We start from the raw sequence: 19,789 nt of genomic DNA on the forward strand, positions 1-19,789 counted from the left end.
GAGCAATGTTTTTTGGGAGTCTATTAGTCCGTTTGTGGGTGCAGCAGCACTGGGGGAGAGCGTTACACTAACTGTCCCTTACTTGCTAGGATGGTGTAGTGGTAAGCGGTCCTGTTCTGCCGCTGTGATACACTCGCGAGGAGAGCCACGAGTGTATCACAGCGGCAGAACAGGACCGCTTACCACTACACCATCCTAGCAAGTAAGGGACAGTTAGTGTAACGCTCTCCCCCAGTGCTGCTGCACCCACAAACGGACTAATAGACTCCCAAAAAACATTGCTCCAACCCGGTCCAGGCCAACTCAAACTACTCTAAAAAAGAGAGTGTAAACATACTATTGCAATTTTTTTTTATTATTATTATTTTTTTTATATTATTGTTTATTTATATTTTTTTAATTTTTATTTTATTTTTATTTTCTATTTCAATTTTTTTTTTTTACCTTTTAAGTTCCTTTTCTCTTTTTTCCTCTTCTCTCCTATCCCACCACGTTTGTCTTACCCATCCCTCTTCCCTACCATCAGCTCTTTGTATCCACACTATTTTATTCTCCCACTACGCCCTAGTGGATGGTAGGGCATGAAATACCGCCTGTCGGCACATGTCGGCTAAAAAAAAACATTGAAAAAAAACCCATGTCGACCTTTTGGCTGTCGACATAGACATTGTCGAACTAATGACATGTCGAAGTAACGACCTGTCGACCATCATGCTGTAGACCAAATGACCGCATCCCCCACTCAATATGGTATCCAGTCGATAGACCGACAGTGTGTAGCGCAGGTCAGCAGGTGGACATGGAAATGGTTGATAGGAGTTTCAAAAAAATTAATAAAAAAAAAAAAAAGGTACTTATGTAGTATCTGGGCGTCCGATTTTGTGATTGTATGCCTTACCTTAAGGCATACAATCAGATGCGATTCGATGCGATTTTGCATAGGATTCAATGTTAAGAAGGTGATGTTCATTTCCCCACTATCCAAGTGGGCATAGAGTTGATTTTATATAGCGTGGCGAGCGCAGCGAGCCACCGAGCCCGAAGCGTGGCGAGCGAAGCGAGCCCCGCGAGGGGACGCATATTTCTTAAAAAGTATTCTGTGTCCGCTCGCCTCGCTACGCTCGCCACAGGTTTATATCCAACTCCATGCCCACTTGGATAGTGGGGAAAGGAAAAGGACCCCTTTTTCCCATTGAATTCTATGTTAAAATGGACTCAGACCATTTTAACATTGAATCCTATGGAAAAATCTTGACCATCGCATCGCATACGATTTGGTCGCATGCGATGCGATCCCTAAATCGGACGACTAGATACTACATAAGTACCAAAAAAAAAAATCAAACACTAGAACTCCAAATGAAACTAGTAAAGTGTGCTGTGTACCGCGATAGGGATGCAAGGCATCTTGCCCGAAGCAGGCGAGCAATGGACGCGGTACACTAATTCGGGAGTCCATGTGATTACGCACTATACAATATGCCGTTAGCAATATACAGAATTACGATATCATTAAGGATATATTGTGCATATCGCGCGCTCCAGCACCCCAGCAGTCTGGCCCTGTTTAAAAGAAGGGTCATGCTGGACAGTGTAAAAGGGTGACCTGGGTCCTGTTCACACTGTAGGGAGGCGGCAGTGTCAGTGAAAAACCCATGTCGGACTTTTGACTGTCGATCTTTGCAATGTCAACCTAATACCATGTCAACCGTTTTCAGGTGTTGATGCAATTTTGTTTGTAGAGTGACGAGGCGCTATACACGAGATCTGCCTGGTCTATACCTTAGGGTGTATCCCAAACGCCCCAGAATTAAACAGTTAAAACCAAAGGGGAGCGCCTAGGTGTCTACACCATCCATCTGTTTTTTCCACTTTTTCATGTGTCGACCTTCAGTGGTCAACCTAATGACGACACATCTACCCAATCTGGCCAATTTGGGGCCTCAGGTAAGTGCCTCCCAATAATGTCATAATCTGGGGGAGAGCAAATCCCAATACCTCCCCCAAACAGGAAAACCCGTCTGAGGCTGGTTTCACACACTCTGGCTCCTGCCTGACGGCGAAAACCCGCACGGCCAGGGAGCTGTGCCGCACACACTAGTTTATCATGGAGGGGATGGCCACAGCCCGGCAGCCGTCCCTTCCAGTGGTGGGATCCGGCTGCAACCGTGCGGCCGGGCCGTAGCCATCCCGTGTGAATGGACACAATAGTGTCCATTCACAACTACTGTGTGCGGCACGGCTCCCTGGCCGTGCAGGATTTCACCGTCCGGCAGGAGCCGGAGTGTGTGAAACCAGCCCAAAGGTGTCCATACACGTCCCGATGTGGGCGTGCGTTTTGAGCTTAAATAGCACGCATCGCATTGCATGCCTTGTGCATGCAATGCGATGCGATAAAAAGCAAGTACAAAAAGTATGTAAAGCACATACTTTTTGTACTGTGCGATGAGGTGCCGCAGGAGCGCGCACCTCAAAGCACAGATCGCACCGCCCGCATCGGGACATGTATGGGCACCTTAATACCTGCCCCAGCCCACGCTCTGAAGTCATTAGTCTCCCATCCATTACCTTGGTCCAACTGCTCGTCTCCCCTGTGATGAAGATCAGGTGATTCCGACTCCTCCGCCATCACCCCTACATCTCCACCAGCCTCTAATCGTATAAACAGATAAAAACATGTTCAATAAATATCAGTGGCAGATAATGGCTTTAGCAATCTTATAATCCCATAGAAGAAAGTCCCAGGATAGTCTAATACCCCGTTCTCAATGCAGCCAAATTCATGGGTCTAGCATGTAGACCCGGGAATTTTCCTTTTAACACAGGATTTTTGGCAGTGTGAACGGGTTGCATATCAGGTTTTCATACACGGGTAAAACCCTTCTTTTTACCCGTGTCTGAGATCCGGATATGCAGACACGGGTTGACCCGTTCACACTGCAGAAAAACCCGTGTTTAAAGGCAAATTCCCAGGTAGAACTTCTTCACCCGGGAATTTGCTTTGCAGTGAGAACGGGGATCCAGCGCGTCAGTCCCCGGCATTTTAATGCCTGGTAAAAGCCGCGTCTTTCTCACTCGCAGTGAGAACACAGCACTAGACAACTCTGGAATCACCGGCCTCAATAACCAACGCAGATTCCAACTTGCTCGGTGATCAGTTCCTGCACCTACTCGTCTTCATTCTAACACCCTGCACTTCCTCTTTCCTGCCTGGGGTGTCACGCTCTGCTGTGGTGCTTCTAGCACAGTCAGATCTGTATTTCAGCAGAGAGATACAGACTAAACTGTGCTAGAAGTATTTTGAAAAACGCAGGGTGCTAGAATGATACACTAACTCAAGAGCCAGGCAGGGACCGAGCAATGAATATAGATGTAGGATGCCAAAGTAAACGTTTGCATATGTGTCTTTAATAACATGTACAGTCCCCGCCTACATCTCATTTGCATTCTGGAGCCATTGGCATTATTCATGAAAAAGGGATTTTTGTAAGAACTTACCGTTCGAATCCCTTTCTCTGATATGGTCCTGGTGACACAGCTCAACACTGGGATGTAGGAGGGTCCGAAGGAGCCAGGCACCTATCCTAAAGCTTTAGAGGGTAGGCTCCTCCCCTACTGCATCCCTGGACTCTTCAGTTCAACTTTCAAAGCCACTGGAATACATTAACTCAGTACAAACACCTGCACATTATCTGCACATTTTATAACAGAAACTGTTAACTTTTAACCATTTTAACATGAACATCATGAAATTCTGGCATACTTACTGAGCGTAAGGGAGGGATCGCTGTGTCACCAGGACCATATCAGAGAAAGGGATTCGAACGGTAAGTTCTTACAAAAATCCCTTTTTCTCTTTCAATGGTCCTGGTGACACAGCTCAACACTGGGACGTTCCAGAGCCGGTCCTTTGGGAGGGTACGCTCAGGTCTGCAGCTCTCAGCACTGCTCGCCCGAATGATGCGTCCTCCGACGCGAACTCATGGAATCTATAGAATTTGGCAAATGTGTGAACAGATGACCAAGTGGCAGCTCTGCAAACCTGCTCTGCTGTGGCCCCATGTCGAACCGCCCAAGAGGTGGCAACTGACCTGGTGGTATGCGCATTTATTTTGGCCGGTACTGGTCTACCCACTTTGGTGTAAGCAAAGGCTATCATAGACCGCAACCACCTAGCAATAGTCTGCTTAGATGCAGGCCAACCAATTTTGTGTACGTCATACAATACCAACAATGTGTCAGTCTTCCTGACACTCTTCACTCTGTCCACATATATGCGTAAGGCACGCACAACATCCAAAGTTCTCAATTTGTCCCTTTTCTTAGAACCCTCTGGGGGTTGAAACACAGGTAGAACAATCTCCTGATTTAAATGGAAGGTAGATACCACCTTCGGTAAAAACTGAGGCACTGTTCTTAAAACAGCCCTGTCATCATGAAAAATTAAGAAGGGAGATTTACATGATAAAGCTCCCAACTCTGAAACTCTTTTAGCAGATGCTACTGCTAACAAAAACACTAGCTTCCACGTAAGAAACTTAAAGTCAGCCGACCTTAAAGGTTCAAAAGGTGCCCTTTTGAAGGCATTCCAAAACCAGTGATAGATCCCAAGGTGCTACTGGTTGCTTGTATGGAGGCTTCAACCTGGATACTCCTTGTAAAAAAGTTTGAATTTCCGGCAAAATGGCTATCTTTTTCTGGAAATAGATGGACAAGGCCGAGATCTGCACCTTCAGTGACTGAAGGCTTAGGCCCGATGAAAAACCATCTTGTAAGAATTCCATCATTCTTGATAGCTTAAAATGAGATGTATGAGCCTTTCTTCTCTCACACCATCGAATGTAAGTCTTCCAGACTCTATAATAATTTGCCGAAGATACAGCTTTTCTGGCCTTTATCATCGTCTGTACTACTGCGTCAGAAAACCCTTTTCTTTTTAAAATGATGGTTTCAATAGCCAGGCCGTCAAAATCAATCGATCTGAATCCAGGTGATTGAATGGGCCTTGTCTTAGAAGGTCTGGTCTCAGAGGTAGACGCCATGAGTCCACAGACAACCTCTGAAGCCTCGAGTACCAGGATCTCCTTGGCCAATCTGGGGCCACTAAGATCACTGGAACCTTCTGCCCTTGTATTTTCTTCAGAAGTCTCGGTAACATTGGTACAGGTGGGAATGCATAAAGGAGATCTCCCTGCCAGTGAATAGTCATGGCATCCACTGCCTCCGCTAGTGGATCCCTTGTTCTGGCATAGAACCTGGGCACTTGACGGTTGATCCTGGATGCCATCAGGTCCACATCCGGAGTTCCCCACCTCGAAGTGATTTGGTGAAACACCTGAGGGTGTAAGCTCCATTCCCCTTCCTTGAGCTCCTCCCTGCTCAGGAAGTCGGCTTCTATATTCTCTATCCCCGGGATGAATATAGCCGATACAGCTGGAACATTCTGTTCCGCCCATAGGAAGATTCTGGACACCTCCCACATGGCCAATCTGCTGCGTGTACCTCCCTGGTGATTCAGATACGCCACAGCTGTGGCATTGTCGGTCTGAATCCTCAAAGGGAGGTTCTGTAACCTGTCTCCCGCCAAGGAAATCACTTTCCAGACAGCTCTCAGCTCCAAGATGTTGATTGGTAACGCTGATTCCTCTGCCGTCCACAGGCCCTGAAGCCTGAGATCCAGGACTACTGCCCCCCAGCCCCTGAGACTGGCGTCGGTAGTTACTATCAACCAGTCCCAGGTCTGTAATGACCGACCCCACTGAAGGGAATCTATTTCTGTCCACCACTTCAAGGATTCTCGGGTGTCTGAAGACAGCACTATCATCTCGGATTTCATGGTCAAAGTGTTTCCTGACCAGGCTGACAAGATGTTCCATTGGAACCTCCGAGAGTGGAACCTGGCAAATTGAAGCGTCTCGAATGACGCCACCATCTTCCCCAGGAGCTTGAGGCACCTCCATACTGAAATGCTCTGAGCCCTGAGAATCTCCTGGACTAGGGTGACCAGATCCCTGGCCTTTACCTCCGTGAGGAATACCCGATGAAGATGGGTGTCTAGTATGACTCCCAGGAATTGGAGCCTTTGCGACGGTACCAACTGAGATTTTTGCAAATTTAAAATCCAGCCGTGAGCCTGCAAAAAACTGATGGCCTCTGCCAAGTGACTCTGCAGCATGACTGCTGACTCTGCTTTGAACAGGAGATCGTCCAAATAGGGTATGACTGTGATTCCCCTGAGCCTCAGCACCGCCGCCATTACTGACATTATCTTTGTGAATACCCTTGGCGCGGTTGCTAGCCCAAAGGGTAACGCCCGGAATTGTAAATGCAGGTCTCCTATGGCAAACCTCAATAAGGTCTGATGCTCCGGGTGTATAGGAACGTGCAAATATGCGTCCTGGACATCCATGGACGCCAAAAATTCTCCCTGGTCCAGACTCAGGAGTACTGACCGTAGGGACTCCATTTTGAAATGGTCTACCCATAAATGAACATTTAGGGATTTCAAATTTAGTATTGGTCTGAAAGACCCGTCTGGTTTGGGCACCAGGAACAGCGTGGAGTAAAAGCCTTTCTTCCACTCTGCCCTGGGGACTGGTGTAACCACCCCTTTCTCCAAAAGGGAGTGAGCTGCTCTCACAAGAGCTGTACGAAGCCGTGCCTCCTTTGGTAAGGATGTGGGGATGAACCTCTTCGGAGGCGGCCCTCTGTAAGGGATTTTGTAACCCTGTGTTATAATATCTAACACCCAGGCATCCTGGCCTAAAGCAGTCCAAGCGTCCCTGAAGAGTGTGAGACGCCCCCCCACTTTTGTCACTGTCGGGCGAAGCCCCTGACAGTCATGCAGAGGGTTTATCCTCTCCTTTTGTGGCTGGCTTCTTGTGAAAAGAGCCAAATTTTGACTTCTGTGTCTTGCCTCTAGAGGACTGAAACCTTCCCCTGAAAGACTGTCCTCGAAAGGACGCACCACCTCTAGGGGAGGGCCGAAAGGACGGCTTAAAAGCAGAAAATCTTGACATCTGCTTTGCTGAGGAGGCCGGCAGGAATGTACTTTTGCCGCCCGTGGCCTGTTTTATAATCTCCTCTAGCTCGGTACCAAAGAGTACCTTTCCTTTGAAGGCTAATGTTTCCAGAGCCTTCTTGGACTCATTGTCTGCTTCCCAGGCTTTAAGCCAAAGCACTCTCCTGGCATTAATGGAGACTGTGGACACTCTGGTAGCCATTTTAATAGCTTCCTCCTCTGCTTCCACTGCATATTCTGCTGCTGCCTTAATCTTTTCTGCAAGCAGTAATGCACCAGGGTCAACCTGCAGCACGGTGCATAATTCACCAGCCCACTCTATCATGGCCTTAGAGACCCAGGCTGAAGCAATAAGGGGCCGTAAGGTAAACCCCACCCCTTCAAAGATAGCTTTGAGGTTTCCCTCCAGCTTTTTATCCACAGAATCTTTGAAAGCTGCACCGCCCTGTACTGGTAATACAGTAGCCTTGGACAAACGTGCCACTGAAGCATCCACCACTGGGACCTTTTCCCAGAGCTCCGCATGAGACTCTGGCATGGGGTACAGACTAAGGAATCGCTTAGGCATCTGAAGCCTCTTATCAGGAGTTTTCCAAGCTCCTTCTAATAATTCCTGTAACCCCTCATCTGAAGGAAAAGTAACAGCCTCCTTCCGCTGTCGCTTAAAAACACCCTTAACAGGAGTCTTATCCTCCACAGTCAGCTTTAAAGCCTGCTTCACAGCTACAATGAGATCCTCTATACCAGCAGCAGAGTTCTCTTCCAAATCATCACCCTGATCCCAGGGGATGTCAGTATACTCTCCTTCCTCTTCATCTACCACAGTAGTTAAAGCATAAGACCTTCTAGGGGTCCCTGCCACATCATCCATTTTGTCCAGCATTTCACTGAACCTGTTAATCCCTTTTGCAGTATCCTGCATCACCTGAATCAGTGCAGGATCTGCCTGGGTAAGAGGCAAGGAGCCAGACGACTGCTGAGATGATGGCATAGGTCTCTGTGATTCTACCAGCCCATCACTCTGCCTGTCCAAAAGCTGCACCAAAGCGTTTACTGACCTGCCTAGGGCCCTGGCCCACGCAGGTTCCATATGCTCTGCCCTATGGGGATCGCTGCCCATGGGTCTCACATCAGCGCAAGTAATACATAAGCCCCCCTTGGCCATCTGCTCAGGGACAAACTTTTGTGTGCAAACATTGCACGCGCTCAGTGCATTAAGGGCTCCCTCCCCCAAAACCACAGCCTGATGCTCAGACATGATGCAAGTGATAATTGTATATCTATCAGTATACACAGTGCAAACAATTGTACAAGCGCTTATACAAAGTCAATGCACCCAGTCACTTAGCTGTCTGTAGGTTTCTCTGCGGGGAAGCGATGCCCAGGAAATCCAAGTCACTCTGCCAGGATCAATTCGCCAGCTCAGCTCCGCTGCAAGCGTTCTGAAAGGCGCCAAAGTCAGAGTGAAGGAAGAGACCAAAGTCCCTGCTGCTGCGGGGTCCGTGACCTTTTGGCGCCAACCACCCCCAGCTAGCCGCTCCTTAGGTAGGATTTCCTTGTTCCAGTGTCTCCCCCTCAAATGGGGACCACTTGGAACATGCCTGTCACAGCGCTGCTGTCCTCTCAGTCAGGAGCTCAGCGTGTAAGCTCCGCATAAAATGGCCGCCGCCATCACGGAGCGCCTGTCCCCCATGATCCCCACCTAACTGTGGAGCCGGTTTCAGGCAGCTCCGGAGCCCAGGCAGCCTCTTAAAAGAGGCTATGAGCGCAGCACAGGGAGACCAGACAGCGTCTACCCTGTGCACAGATAGCTGACAGGACGCGCTTCTGTCAGCTCCTGCTGCGCTAGCAGTGTGAGGATTCACTATGAAAATCCTCACACTGTGCCTACCTAGCTAGGGTAATAGTTAATAAAATAATAAAAATCCCCTAACTACTCTAATTCTTCGGCTGCTCCTGCAGCCCTTTAGAATAGCACCCACTCCAGTGGGCACCTAACACGAACTGAAGAGTCCAGGGATGCAGTAGGGGAGGAGCCTACCCTCTAAAGCTTTAGGATAGGTGCCTGGCTCCTTCGGACCCTCCTACATCCCAGTGTTGAGCTGTGTCACCAGGACCATTGAAAGAGAAATGCATTTTCGGAGAGTGCATCTGGGCATTATAACTATCAAATCACTAATTCTGACATCACCGATTAGTCTCACGACTTGGTGATGTCACCAGTTGCCAGGTAATAGGCTAAAGAGTGACCCAACTTGGTGACTGGCCCATCTCACCAAGCCTTCTGGGCTAAAGCTTCTTAAAATAAAAAGTAATATTGCTTATAGTAACCAGTAAAATTTAGTCTCTCGTTTTCTATATTGCATCAAAGAAAATGATAGAAACCTCTTTTCATGTTTAGAGGCTTGGCTGAGTACTACCGAATAGGGACGACACAAGGCAGATTATGCCCAAACCCATGACTCTAATATCAGACAGGAGTGAGCGGAGTAAATCGGAATCACATGAAGCCTGGCATGTGCTCCGAGGCACACAAACACCCTTGTGTAGATGGGTCAGGCACCAGGAGCAGATCTGCTAATCCCCGAGACTGTGGGCTAGATGTATGAAGCAGTGATACAGGAGGAGAAGTGATAAAGGGGTAGATGTATGAAGCAGTGATAAGGGAGGAGAAGTGATAAAGTGCCTGGTACCATGTCACCGGTGAATGTTAAGTTACAGGCTGGGTTTGAAAAGGGACAGTTAGGAGCTGATTGGCCTGTGATAAAGTACCAGGCACTTTATCACTTCACCAAGCTTAATAAATCAACTCCACAGTACCAGGCACTTTATCACTTCACCAAGCTTAATAAATCAACTCCACAGTACCAGGCACTTTATCACTTCTCCTACCTGACCACTGCTTCATACATCTACCCCTGTGTCACCAGGGGGAGGCACGCTGTGAGTGTGCAGTGACAGCAACGATGGCACCGCAGGCAGATGCCAACAGGGAGCCTGGCAAGACCCCTAGGCATGGGTACGCAGCAGATGCAATGACAACACAAGGGAGGACCCAAAGGCAAGTGCCAGGAGGGGCCACAACTCATGAGATACACATATATCATTTTACTGTATCACTGCTCTGTGTGTGTATGAGATTATATATATATATATATATATATATATATATATATATATATATACACACGCCGTGTTTACCTACGTATGTAATGCCTACTGCAGTCATGTAACACACAACCCAGCACACAGCGTGCAACTACATACACACACAAACCCCCTATTCCCCCATATACCGGACATGGGCGCTCCTCCGTGCCCGCGCACCGCTTCTCAGCCCCGAGGACGCGCACCACAGACTTTTCCGTTGCTGCTGCTGGAGTCACTCAGCACTGCAGCAGACGGCGAGTGGGCGGGGACAATGATAACGAATCCTAAGCGGATAAAAACAGCTGACTGGCTTCCTACCCAATCAGAGAGCGCGGTAGGCACGGAGCCGGAACTCATGGTCTTGCAAACGAAAAGCAATGGCATGTTAGCCAATGTAGGTCAGAGAGGTCCGCGATGTCGGCCATTTCCCTGGAGACTGAAGTGATAAACCTGTTGGACGTCCATAATGTGTCGCTCTGCAGGAGCGCGGCCATTATGTTGGAAGGGTAATAATAGAAGTGTGATAACTGCTGGAATTATGGAATACGTGAACATAATTTTATAGTGTCCAGTGTTTCATGTTTCCCATATGGGGCAGGTAGCCCAGAATAACTACCCTCATTGGCCAATTCTCCTGCCCCACTGATATACATCTCTCCTTCCCTGTACACTAACAGACTGGTTGTGTCTATAGGCCCTGTGGTAAGGTCCTGGTCCTTACGATGAAGGGTAAATAGCTAAATCATTATAAAGCAGGCTTATTCCCCTTCATAGTAAGGACATTTATGCCCCTAGTGGTCAGATCCTGCATACGAAGGAAAATTACCTAGCTCTGTACAGATAATGCCCTTCACCATAAGGACCTTCTTGCTCCACACATAACACTTCCGCCCTGCTGTGGGCGTATCATAGCGCAATTGTCCTATCACCTTCCTGTAAACTGAACACTCATTAGTCAGCTCACCTGTCCGTCAGTGCCGACGTTCGCCAACCAATAGCGCGTTTCTCATAGAGGCGGGTTCACTGTGCTGCCTGTTACAGAGAATGGGCCGTATTCAAGCAACTTGTGTCATAGCAACCTGCAAACGCATCTCTCGTCGTCTTTTTCTTACGGCTGTCGTGAAGTCCAATGTGGGTGTGCAGGTGAGAGCACTGCTGTCAGTGTGGGTTCTCAGGCCTAGTTGGAGGGTAAAGCAGGAGGCCATAGTCACATAAACGCTCTATGAAAACTTCTATGGACGGATAGTTTTACTTATTTGCAAAAATTGATTAAGCGTTCAACAACATAACATGGAGATGTAGGTGTATATATGTATTATGGAAATGTAACATTGGTTAGGGTAGCAAAGGGGCTCACATGATGATTCGGTGGCTTTGTTTTTTAAGTATTTTTTCCAAAGGTGTTAAGAAAATCACATACATATTTTATATATATATATATATATATATATATATATATATATATATATATATATATATATATATATATATATATATATATATATATATATATATATATATATAAATAGACTTTGTGTAAGCCATCACTCCCAACTTGATGAGCCTGTGTTTTTTACCCGGTGCCTTTCAAAATGGGCCAAGCGGTCCTGGTATACGATACAGAAGTCAGGCGGCACTCACTGCAGAGGCGTAAGTTCGTTACAGTTGCCCGGAGGCAAGATACATATTGGTGCCCCCCCCCCTCCACACACAACCCTATATAACCTTATATACAATATGTTTCTTTTAAGAAATATAGAGATAGATAGAGAACACATATATTTAAGAACTCAGCCACAGAAGCAATATCATTGGCTTTTAAATAACTGATTTAAACTTGCAGGGGGAGTAGAGGTGCCCCCTTGGGAGCAGGAGCCCGGCGGCAGATGACTCCATTGCCTCCCAGAGTTCTGCCTCTGACTCACTGATTTGAAAATGGTGTAAACAAAACTTATTTATTCATTGGACAAAAATGGGGTATGGCCTTAGTTTCCCCTAGTTTAGTCATTGTGTAGTCCAGGATTGCCTTGGCAGCAGTGCCGGTTCCTACACCGGGACAGGAGACGGGGTTTTCGTGTACTTTGGTGTCATCCCTCAGTGGGTCACACCCGAGTGCGACCTGCACTTCCATAGTGATGCCACTGCAGAAACAGGCTCCAGGGGCATTTAGTCCCTGCATTTACTGTTTCTGATGAAAACCAACACTGAATAATGTCAATTCAACCCTTATCTTATTGGAAACGGCCGATATTTCCGTAAGGCTGAAATATTGGGATCCCCTAAATATATAAAATTTGCATTAATGTTTGATATAGGAATGCAACGTTAATACTTGATTTATGGCCAGCTGGTGTCTGTCAGGTGATCATCTTGCTGTCATGGTGACGGGCCTATTTTTATGGGGAGGCCTGGAATTGCAGCTCCATCTGCCCCACTGTTAATCTGGCCCAGGTTGTAGGGATATTATAGTATAGTAACTGGCTGGTACACCACAGACCATGCTGCTGCAGATGGTGGATCCTTCAGTCTGTGTAGGGATGGCCATCGAATATCGATGATTAGAAATCATCAATGGTTTATCGCTGATGTTTAATTTTTTCCATCAATGGGAAGAATCAAATGGTTTCCCACCATCGATGTGAAGCTTAAGTAAATAGTTTCACTTTGCTTTTTTTCCCTAAGAGGCTGGGACCGGGAGAACAGCTCTGCCCCCAACACCGATGAAGCCCCACCCCTGTATTGTGATTGGCCCACAGGCCAATCAGTCATCGAAAATCGATGACCATCGATATGTATAAACATCAATGTTCATCCGTTGTACAGTAATACACTATCGATGACCAGTTGCACTTTTGCCATTGATGGCAAAGGCAACGATGGCCGTCCCTAAGTCAGTGTGTGTGTTGTGCAAGCAACCGTTTGTATGGACTTGCTTTAGGTGAGCCTACAACAAAATGGCTCCTACATTGCAGACAGGAGAGGGTTCTAAAGTGTAACTCGAGAATTAAGAATACTGCAGCATATGGTATTGAAGCAGCAGTCTTATGCTGTATACACACGGGGGCGATAGGGGCTATAATCGGTGGGAATATGGTCGCAGGCGACCATATTGCCAGTGATGGAAGTGTGCCCCAACGATAAATCGCCGGGTGCGCGCTCCCGTTTTCTGCCCCATTGTAATCGCTGGTCGCAGGAGCTTGCTCCTGCGACCAGCTAATTACCTCTGCGGCTCCCCAGCAGAGGTTCCTTTTCATCAGCGACCATCTCTGGTCGCTGATGAAAAGGAGACACTGAGCAATTTATTGCTCAGCAATATATTGCAAGCAATATATTGCTAGCAATATATCTCCCCCCCGTGTGTACGCACCTTTATTGTGGATAAATGTCAGGTAAAGGTGCGTACACACAGGGGCGATTTTGTGCTGAGCGACCATATTGCCCGCAATGGGAGTGTGCACTGGCAATATATCGCCGGGTGCGCGCTCCCGTTTTTGCCCCTGTGGTGATCGCTGGTCGCAGGAACATGCTACTGCGACCAGCTGATTACCACTGCCGGGCTCCCCCCGGCAGTTTCTTTTTCATCAGCGATCATCTCTGGTCGCTGATGAAAAGTAGAAACTGAGCAATATATCTCCCCCGTGTGTACACAGCATTAGAATAAGAAGAAATTAGACAGACAGGTTTCTGGCAAAGAGACGTCTGCTAATGAGTTTTAGAAGGCTCTGGACAAGGCCACCATCATTTCCCACAATGATGGTGCATGACTGGCCTATTTTGGATACGGTCAGAAATCCCCTCCCAATAAACACATACAGACTAGTGCACAGTCTGGTTTTCAGATGGGACTGTGGGAACCTGGGGCATTGAATAAATATTGCAGGACAGCGTGAGACAGATCATTAAAATGGGAATGCTGCTGAAGGGTTGGCAAGAATGGGCAGATACCACCTGAAGATGGTATTAGCTACTGTTGCCCAATTTTTTGCATTCCAGACCTTGGTAAATGAGGCTTTTTGAAGCTTTCAGTTCAGGTTCAAAACATGGGATCCCCTAGTTTAATAAATGTAACTGCTTCAAAACATAGTTAAACATATCAGAACATTAAATAGTGTACAAATGACACGCAATGTCTTCTGCAGTCATACACCCATCGTTCCCTATTTCCCCCTCTTCGGCCTTATGGTTGAGAGGGGTTAGGGAAAAAACGGGGCCCTTCTCCTTCGGGAGAAAGCCACTTCGATCGCACGGCCCCCTTTGCACGTGTTTAGGCACAGCACTGGTGGTAGGGAGCACACCTCGGGCTCATGAGTTTTTTCAAACTCATACATACATACATACATACATACAGGGGATCTATATATATTTTTTAAAATTGCCCTTTAGTTATGTTTGTTTAAACTGATCCTTCTTTATGCTTCCACTGTCCATGTAAACTAAACCTGGCCATACACTAGGGGTACCTTTCCCTTCTGAGAAGTCACCCACAATCCCCCACCTTTGATATATATTGTAGGTGGTCCTTTTTCTTATGATATAATGGGGCAGATGTATTAAGCCTTAACAAGAGATAAATGCAAGGGTGATAAAGAGAGATAAATGTCCAGCCAATCAGCTCCTAACTGCCATGTTACAGATTATGTTTGAAAAAAGTCAGTAAGGAGCTGATTGGCTGGAAATGTATCTCTCTTTATCACCCTTGCATTTATCTCTTGCTAAGGCTTAATACAGGCGTGTCCAACCTGCGGCCCTCCAGATGTTGGGAAACTACACATCCCAGAAGGCCTTGCCACAGTTTTGATATTAGGGAATGCTAAAACTATGGCAAGGCATGCTGGGATGTGTAGTTTCACAACAGCTGGAGGGCCGCAGGTTGGACATGCCTGGCTTAATACATCTGCCCCATTGCATGCGATCCCAGCCAAGTCTTCCTTCTAGGTAATTGGTGACTAGAGTCAGATGAGTCAGTCTCAGGCAGCCACATGATTGGATATCTTATAGTCAGGTGACCAGACCCTGTCATGTCTATACTCTAGGTTAGGCCTAGTAGTCAAAGAAACACTGCAGCCTAAATACCTGAGCAAGCACAGAGAGAATGCTGCACACAGGTTCCTGCTAATTACCCAGAGGCTCTCCACTCAGGTGGCTAATCAGAACCAAGCAGCACAGATTGCAGTTTGCATGCTGAGCTGAAGCAATGCAGATCACAGGATATGCTGAGGTAAAACATAAGACCGGCGCGCGACAGGTGGTTTTGCAGGTAAAGGCTACCTTATTACACATCATGCCACACATCATAATGTCCATTATTCATTATGCCACACACCGTAATGCCCCAGACATCATTTTATGCCCCCCACACAATAATGTCTTAGAAATGATGCCCCACAGTAAAGCTTCTATTTACTTTTAAATTACCTGATTATTGCCAGGGAACTCATGCTCATTGTCTGGGGCCAGCTAGTGTATGCAGTCTAGAGCCCTTTTTGTTGGCAGGGGTTTCATGCTCTAGATGCCATGATTACGTGCAAGTATTCTGCACAGTATTGTAACTATAAATGTTGTGCCCCCCCTGACCCGTATGGCATGCCACTTACACATAATGCCCCAATACTGCTGCTTATACACATAATGCCCCCAATACTGCTGCTTATACACATAATACCCCTCCCCAGTAGTGCCACTTACACATAATGCCCCCAATACTGCTGCTTATACACATAATACCCCTCCCCAGTAGTACCACTTACACATAATGCCCCCAATACTGCTGCTTATACATATAATACCATTCCCCAGTAGTACCACTTACACATAATGCCCCCAATACTGCTGCTTATACATATAATACCATTCCCCAGTAGTACCACTTACACATAATGCCCCCAATACTGCTGGTTATACACATAATACCATTCCCCAGTAGTACCACTTACACATAATGCCCCCAATACTGCTGCTTATACACATAATACCATTCCCCAGTAGTACCACTTACACATAATGCCCCCAATACTGCTGCTTATACATATAATACCATTCCCCAGTAGTACCACTTACACATAATGCCCCCAATACTGCTGCTTATACATATAATACCATTCCCCAGTAGTACCACTTACACATAATGCCCCCAATGCTGCTGCTTATACACATAATACCCCTCCCCAGTAGTACCACTTACACATAATGCCCCCAATACTGCTGGTTATACATATAATACCATTCGCCAGTAGTACCACTTACACATAATGCCCCCAATACTGCTGGTTATACATATAATACCATTCGCCAGTAGTACCACTTACACATAATGCCCCCAATACTGCTGCTTATACACATAATACCCCTCCCCAGTAGTACCACTTACACATAATGCCCCCAATACTGCTGCTTATACACATAATACCCCTCCCCAGTAGTACCACTTACACATAATGCCCCCAATACTGCTGCTTATACACATAATACCCCTCCCCAGTAGTGCCATTTAAACTTAACCCCCCCCCCCAGTAGTGCTGCTTAGCATGGAGTGTAGTATATTATTTTAGTCGCTGTCCTTGGATAAAGGGTAAAGGTGCCCACACACTAGAAAGATCTGCGATCTTAAGATGTGCGCATAAATTAGCCTTCAAATCTTTTGTCCGATCTGGACAAAAGATTTCAGGCAAGCGCACATCTTTACCAAAGATTTTTCTTAAGATCCCGTGTGCGTTCCTATGGATCTTTTGTTAAATCTTCTGATCTTTTGTGCAGCACGTAAGATCAGAAGATTTAGCAAAAGATCCACGGGAGCGAGCATCGGCCGATTTTCGACCGATTATCGAAAATCGGCCAATCGGCCCAAAAATCGTTCTAGTGTGTGGGCACCTTTAGGTTCTGTGAAGGTATGTTACTCAACAACTCTTCTTTGTGGAGCTTCCAGTGCTGTGTGGACTCGCAGTGAAGAAGTCTGTTTTGTGGAATACATGATAGGGCTCAAGTGTGGAATTGGGTGGACTAATCTACTATCACTGCTGTGTGAATCATTGATCGTTTTGCTGTCCTGTGTGGAACTTTATCTTCTACAAGGACTGCCTGTTTAGCCCGCTACCTGCATCTTGTTTCTGTGCTGTGAAAACGAAACCATTATTTCAGTTTCCTCTGGATGATTAAAAGAACCCCGTATCCTTACAAAAATATTTACCAAACCCTTTCTCATATGTTTTCCCTAAATAAAAACTCTGCAACACACTCTAATCACAAGTAGTTGTGTGGTAGGAGGTGACAAAATACATTACTGTATATTCATTTGTTGCATAGATAACCACGTCTTGTTGACCCCAGAAAGCTATTTCAATGAGCGACACGATGTACTATACCCTGAACTAACAAGGTCCCAACTAAATTTGTCAGGCAGAAGCAGACCGGTCTAATCGATGCTCAGTAGGCCTTCTCTATGTCTGATCTATGAACTTAATACCCCTTTTACATACCTCCCAACTTTGCCAGTGCAGCAGGCGGGACGCTGCTGCTGCGCACCAAAATTTCGGGGGTGGGGGGGTGTGTGTGTGTGTGTGACCTAATTTGGGGCGTGGCCTATACGCACGGCTCTCCTGCGAGGCCACGCCCCCATTTTGCCGCTATGGGGGCATGACCCAGAGGCTCTGTGAGCCTCTAGCCATGCCCCCAGCCCCCTGGCTGCGGGAATAGACGCTGTGCGCATGCGCACAGCGTTTATTCCCCGCTGCTTAGCAGCTGACAGGGGGGACTCCCAACAGCCCCCCCTTACCGGGGGACACTGCCGGCCGCGGGAGGGACAGCGGCACAGGCCCTGATAATCGGGACTGTCCCGCTAAAATCGGGACTGTTGGAAGGTATGCCTTTTACACCAGAGCCGCGACCCGGGTTATTGCCGCTCCTGTCCGGGCCAGAGCTTGGTGTAAAAAGGGGGGGGGGGAATAACCTGGGTCCTGTTACCCGGTGTCCGACCCGGCAAATGTTCAGGGTCAGAGACGGGGCTTCCCTGGAGTCAGGGGTCGTGTAAATGGGTCACCCTGGGCATCCGACCCATTTCCTCCAATCAGGTAGCCCCAATCTCCGGACCACAGCGCCCTGAGGTCAGTCTGGAGGTTGGCCAGGGGCTGCAGACAGCCTCCGCTGCTATCTGCGGTACTATGCAGACAGCAGCGGAGGCTGGGAGGAGGTGAATGTATGCCTGTGTGTGGAATCCATTCACCTCATGGACGGAGGCTGGGGGCAACCCAGCAGCTTACCTGGGTGCTGGGCTTGCCCCCAGCATGTCGGTTGGCGCAGGCTCAGGGCCCGACTTCACTGGCGTTGCCCACTCGGCATAATCCTGGGGGGAACAACTGCCGGGATGCATCCGGGTCCATAAACCCGTGTGCGAGCCGGCAGTTTTGGTGGAAGTGGTATCAGTCGGAGTAATCTGATGCAGCTCCTGTTTTCTGTGTTACAGAGCTGGATGTGGATCATCTGTCCGGTCCTTTGACATGAGCGGCTTTATACGACTTGCCACAATAACGTTACCATTTGGACTAATATTCACAAGAGCCATGGCTTGGACTTCTAGTGGGAAAACACACATTGATCTTATCAATAATCTGCAAAGTGAGTCAGCGTCTCCATATTTCCTGTTATAAAATATTTGCTTTTGGTTTGTATAAAACTGTAAAATATGTTGTCAAAAGGATTTATAATCGTGATAACCTAGAGCACATCGCATTGTTTCACGCCCGATTCAGACGACCCCCCCTATGTGCAACAGACGCATAAGCCTATACTTACTCTGTGCTGCGATGGCTGAAGGGAGATCAGGGCTGCGGCTGATGTCGGCATCACTCCCTCCTAAAAATATCAGTGGGAGTGTGGAACATGTACGTGCGATAACTCATGGCACTGAACGGCGTGTGCAGAGCGAGGGGTGGCTGTCGTGCTGCTGCGGCAACCTCTGCTGTACTCCCACTGCCCAGTCTCTGCATTGGGGGAGGCGGTCGTGGGATCCGGGCCCCTGAGTCCCAGGGGGCCCCACTCTGCACATGCTGCACCTAATTTTTCATTGCTTACCGTTTGGAGACCAGCGACCGAGGCATTAGCACTGCAGGATACGACGGAAAAATTGCCACCTTTCCATGTTTCCAGCAATCTGCACATGCGCAGTGCGCTCTGAGCGCTCTAGTACCCTGCTACTCCAGCAGAGAGGGAGGGGGCCCGGCCCCTGGGATTGTACATACAGATGGAGAGCCCTTCATTCAGCGCCGGGGCTCGCCAGACCACCCCCTCTGGTGAACCGGCGCTCCATCTGCGCGTCCCAGTTTCCTGTCGGAGGGGGGGGGGGGGACGACGGACGCTAACCATTCCTGTCTCTGCTTCAGGGAGATGGGCAGGGTTAGGGAGGGGGGGAGCGGGGAGGTGGAATCGGGCATCTGGGACCTGTGGGGACCGGCGGGGAGCTCTGTAGTAAGGGGACACACGCGCGTGACAGGAGTTACATTTATTATTTATTAACAGTTTCTTATATAGCACACACATATTCCGCAGCGCTGTACAGAGAATATTTGAACATTCACATCAGTCCCTGCCCCAGTGGAGCTTACAATCAATATTCCCTACCACATGTAC

At 47.7% G+C, this 19,789-nt stretch overlaps 2 protein-coding genes across 5 annotated transcripts in view; one reads left to right on the top strand and one right to left on the bottom strand.

The window, feature by feature from the left end:
• Positions 1-11,348, bottom strand: part of MON1B (MON1 vesicular trafficking associated B) — a 19,114-nt gene extending 7,766 nt beyond the window's left edge. Inside the window, exons 1-2 of one of the 2 annotated variants that reach the window (XM_083161310.1) lie at positions 11,136-11,348; positions 2,569-2,652 (exon numbers count right to left, since the gene is read on the bottom strand). In XM_083161310.1, the coding sequence (XP_083017436.1) occupies positions 2,569-2,629 (61 nt within the window). In that variant the 5' untranslated portion in view covers positions 2,630-2,652; positions 11,136-11,348. Of the gene's footprint in view, positions 1-2,568; positions 2,653-10,317; positions 10,465-11,135 lie in introns of those variants that run through there. The other variant, XM_083161309.1, reaches the window with a different exon arrangement.
• Positions 10,522-19,789, top strand: part of LOC146037272 (protein-L-isoaspartate(D-aspartate) O-methyltransferase-like) — a 23,344-nt gene continuing 14,076 nt past the window's right edge. The window contains exons 1-2 of one of the 3 annotated variants that reach the window (XM_083161311.1): positions 10,522-10,677; positions 18,627-18,778. In XM_083161311.1, coding sequence (XP_083017437.1) covers positions 10,586-10,677; positions 18,627-18,778 — 244 coding nt within the window. In that variant the 5' untranslated portion in view covers positions 10,522-10,585. Of the gene's footprint in view, positions 10,678-11,155; positions 11,315-15,239; positions 15,390-18,626; positions 18,779-19,789 lie in introns of those variants that run through there. The other 2 variants (XM_083161312.1, XM_083161313.1) reach the window with 2 other exon arrangements.

This window comes from Crinia signifera, chromosome 9 (genome assembly GCF_055691185.1).
Source record: "Crinia signifera chromosome 9, ASM5569118v1, whole genome shotgun sequence".
Lineage (NCBI taxonomy): Eukaryota > Metazoa > Chordata > Amphibia > Anura > Myobatrachidae > Crinia > Crinia signifera.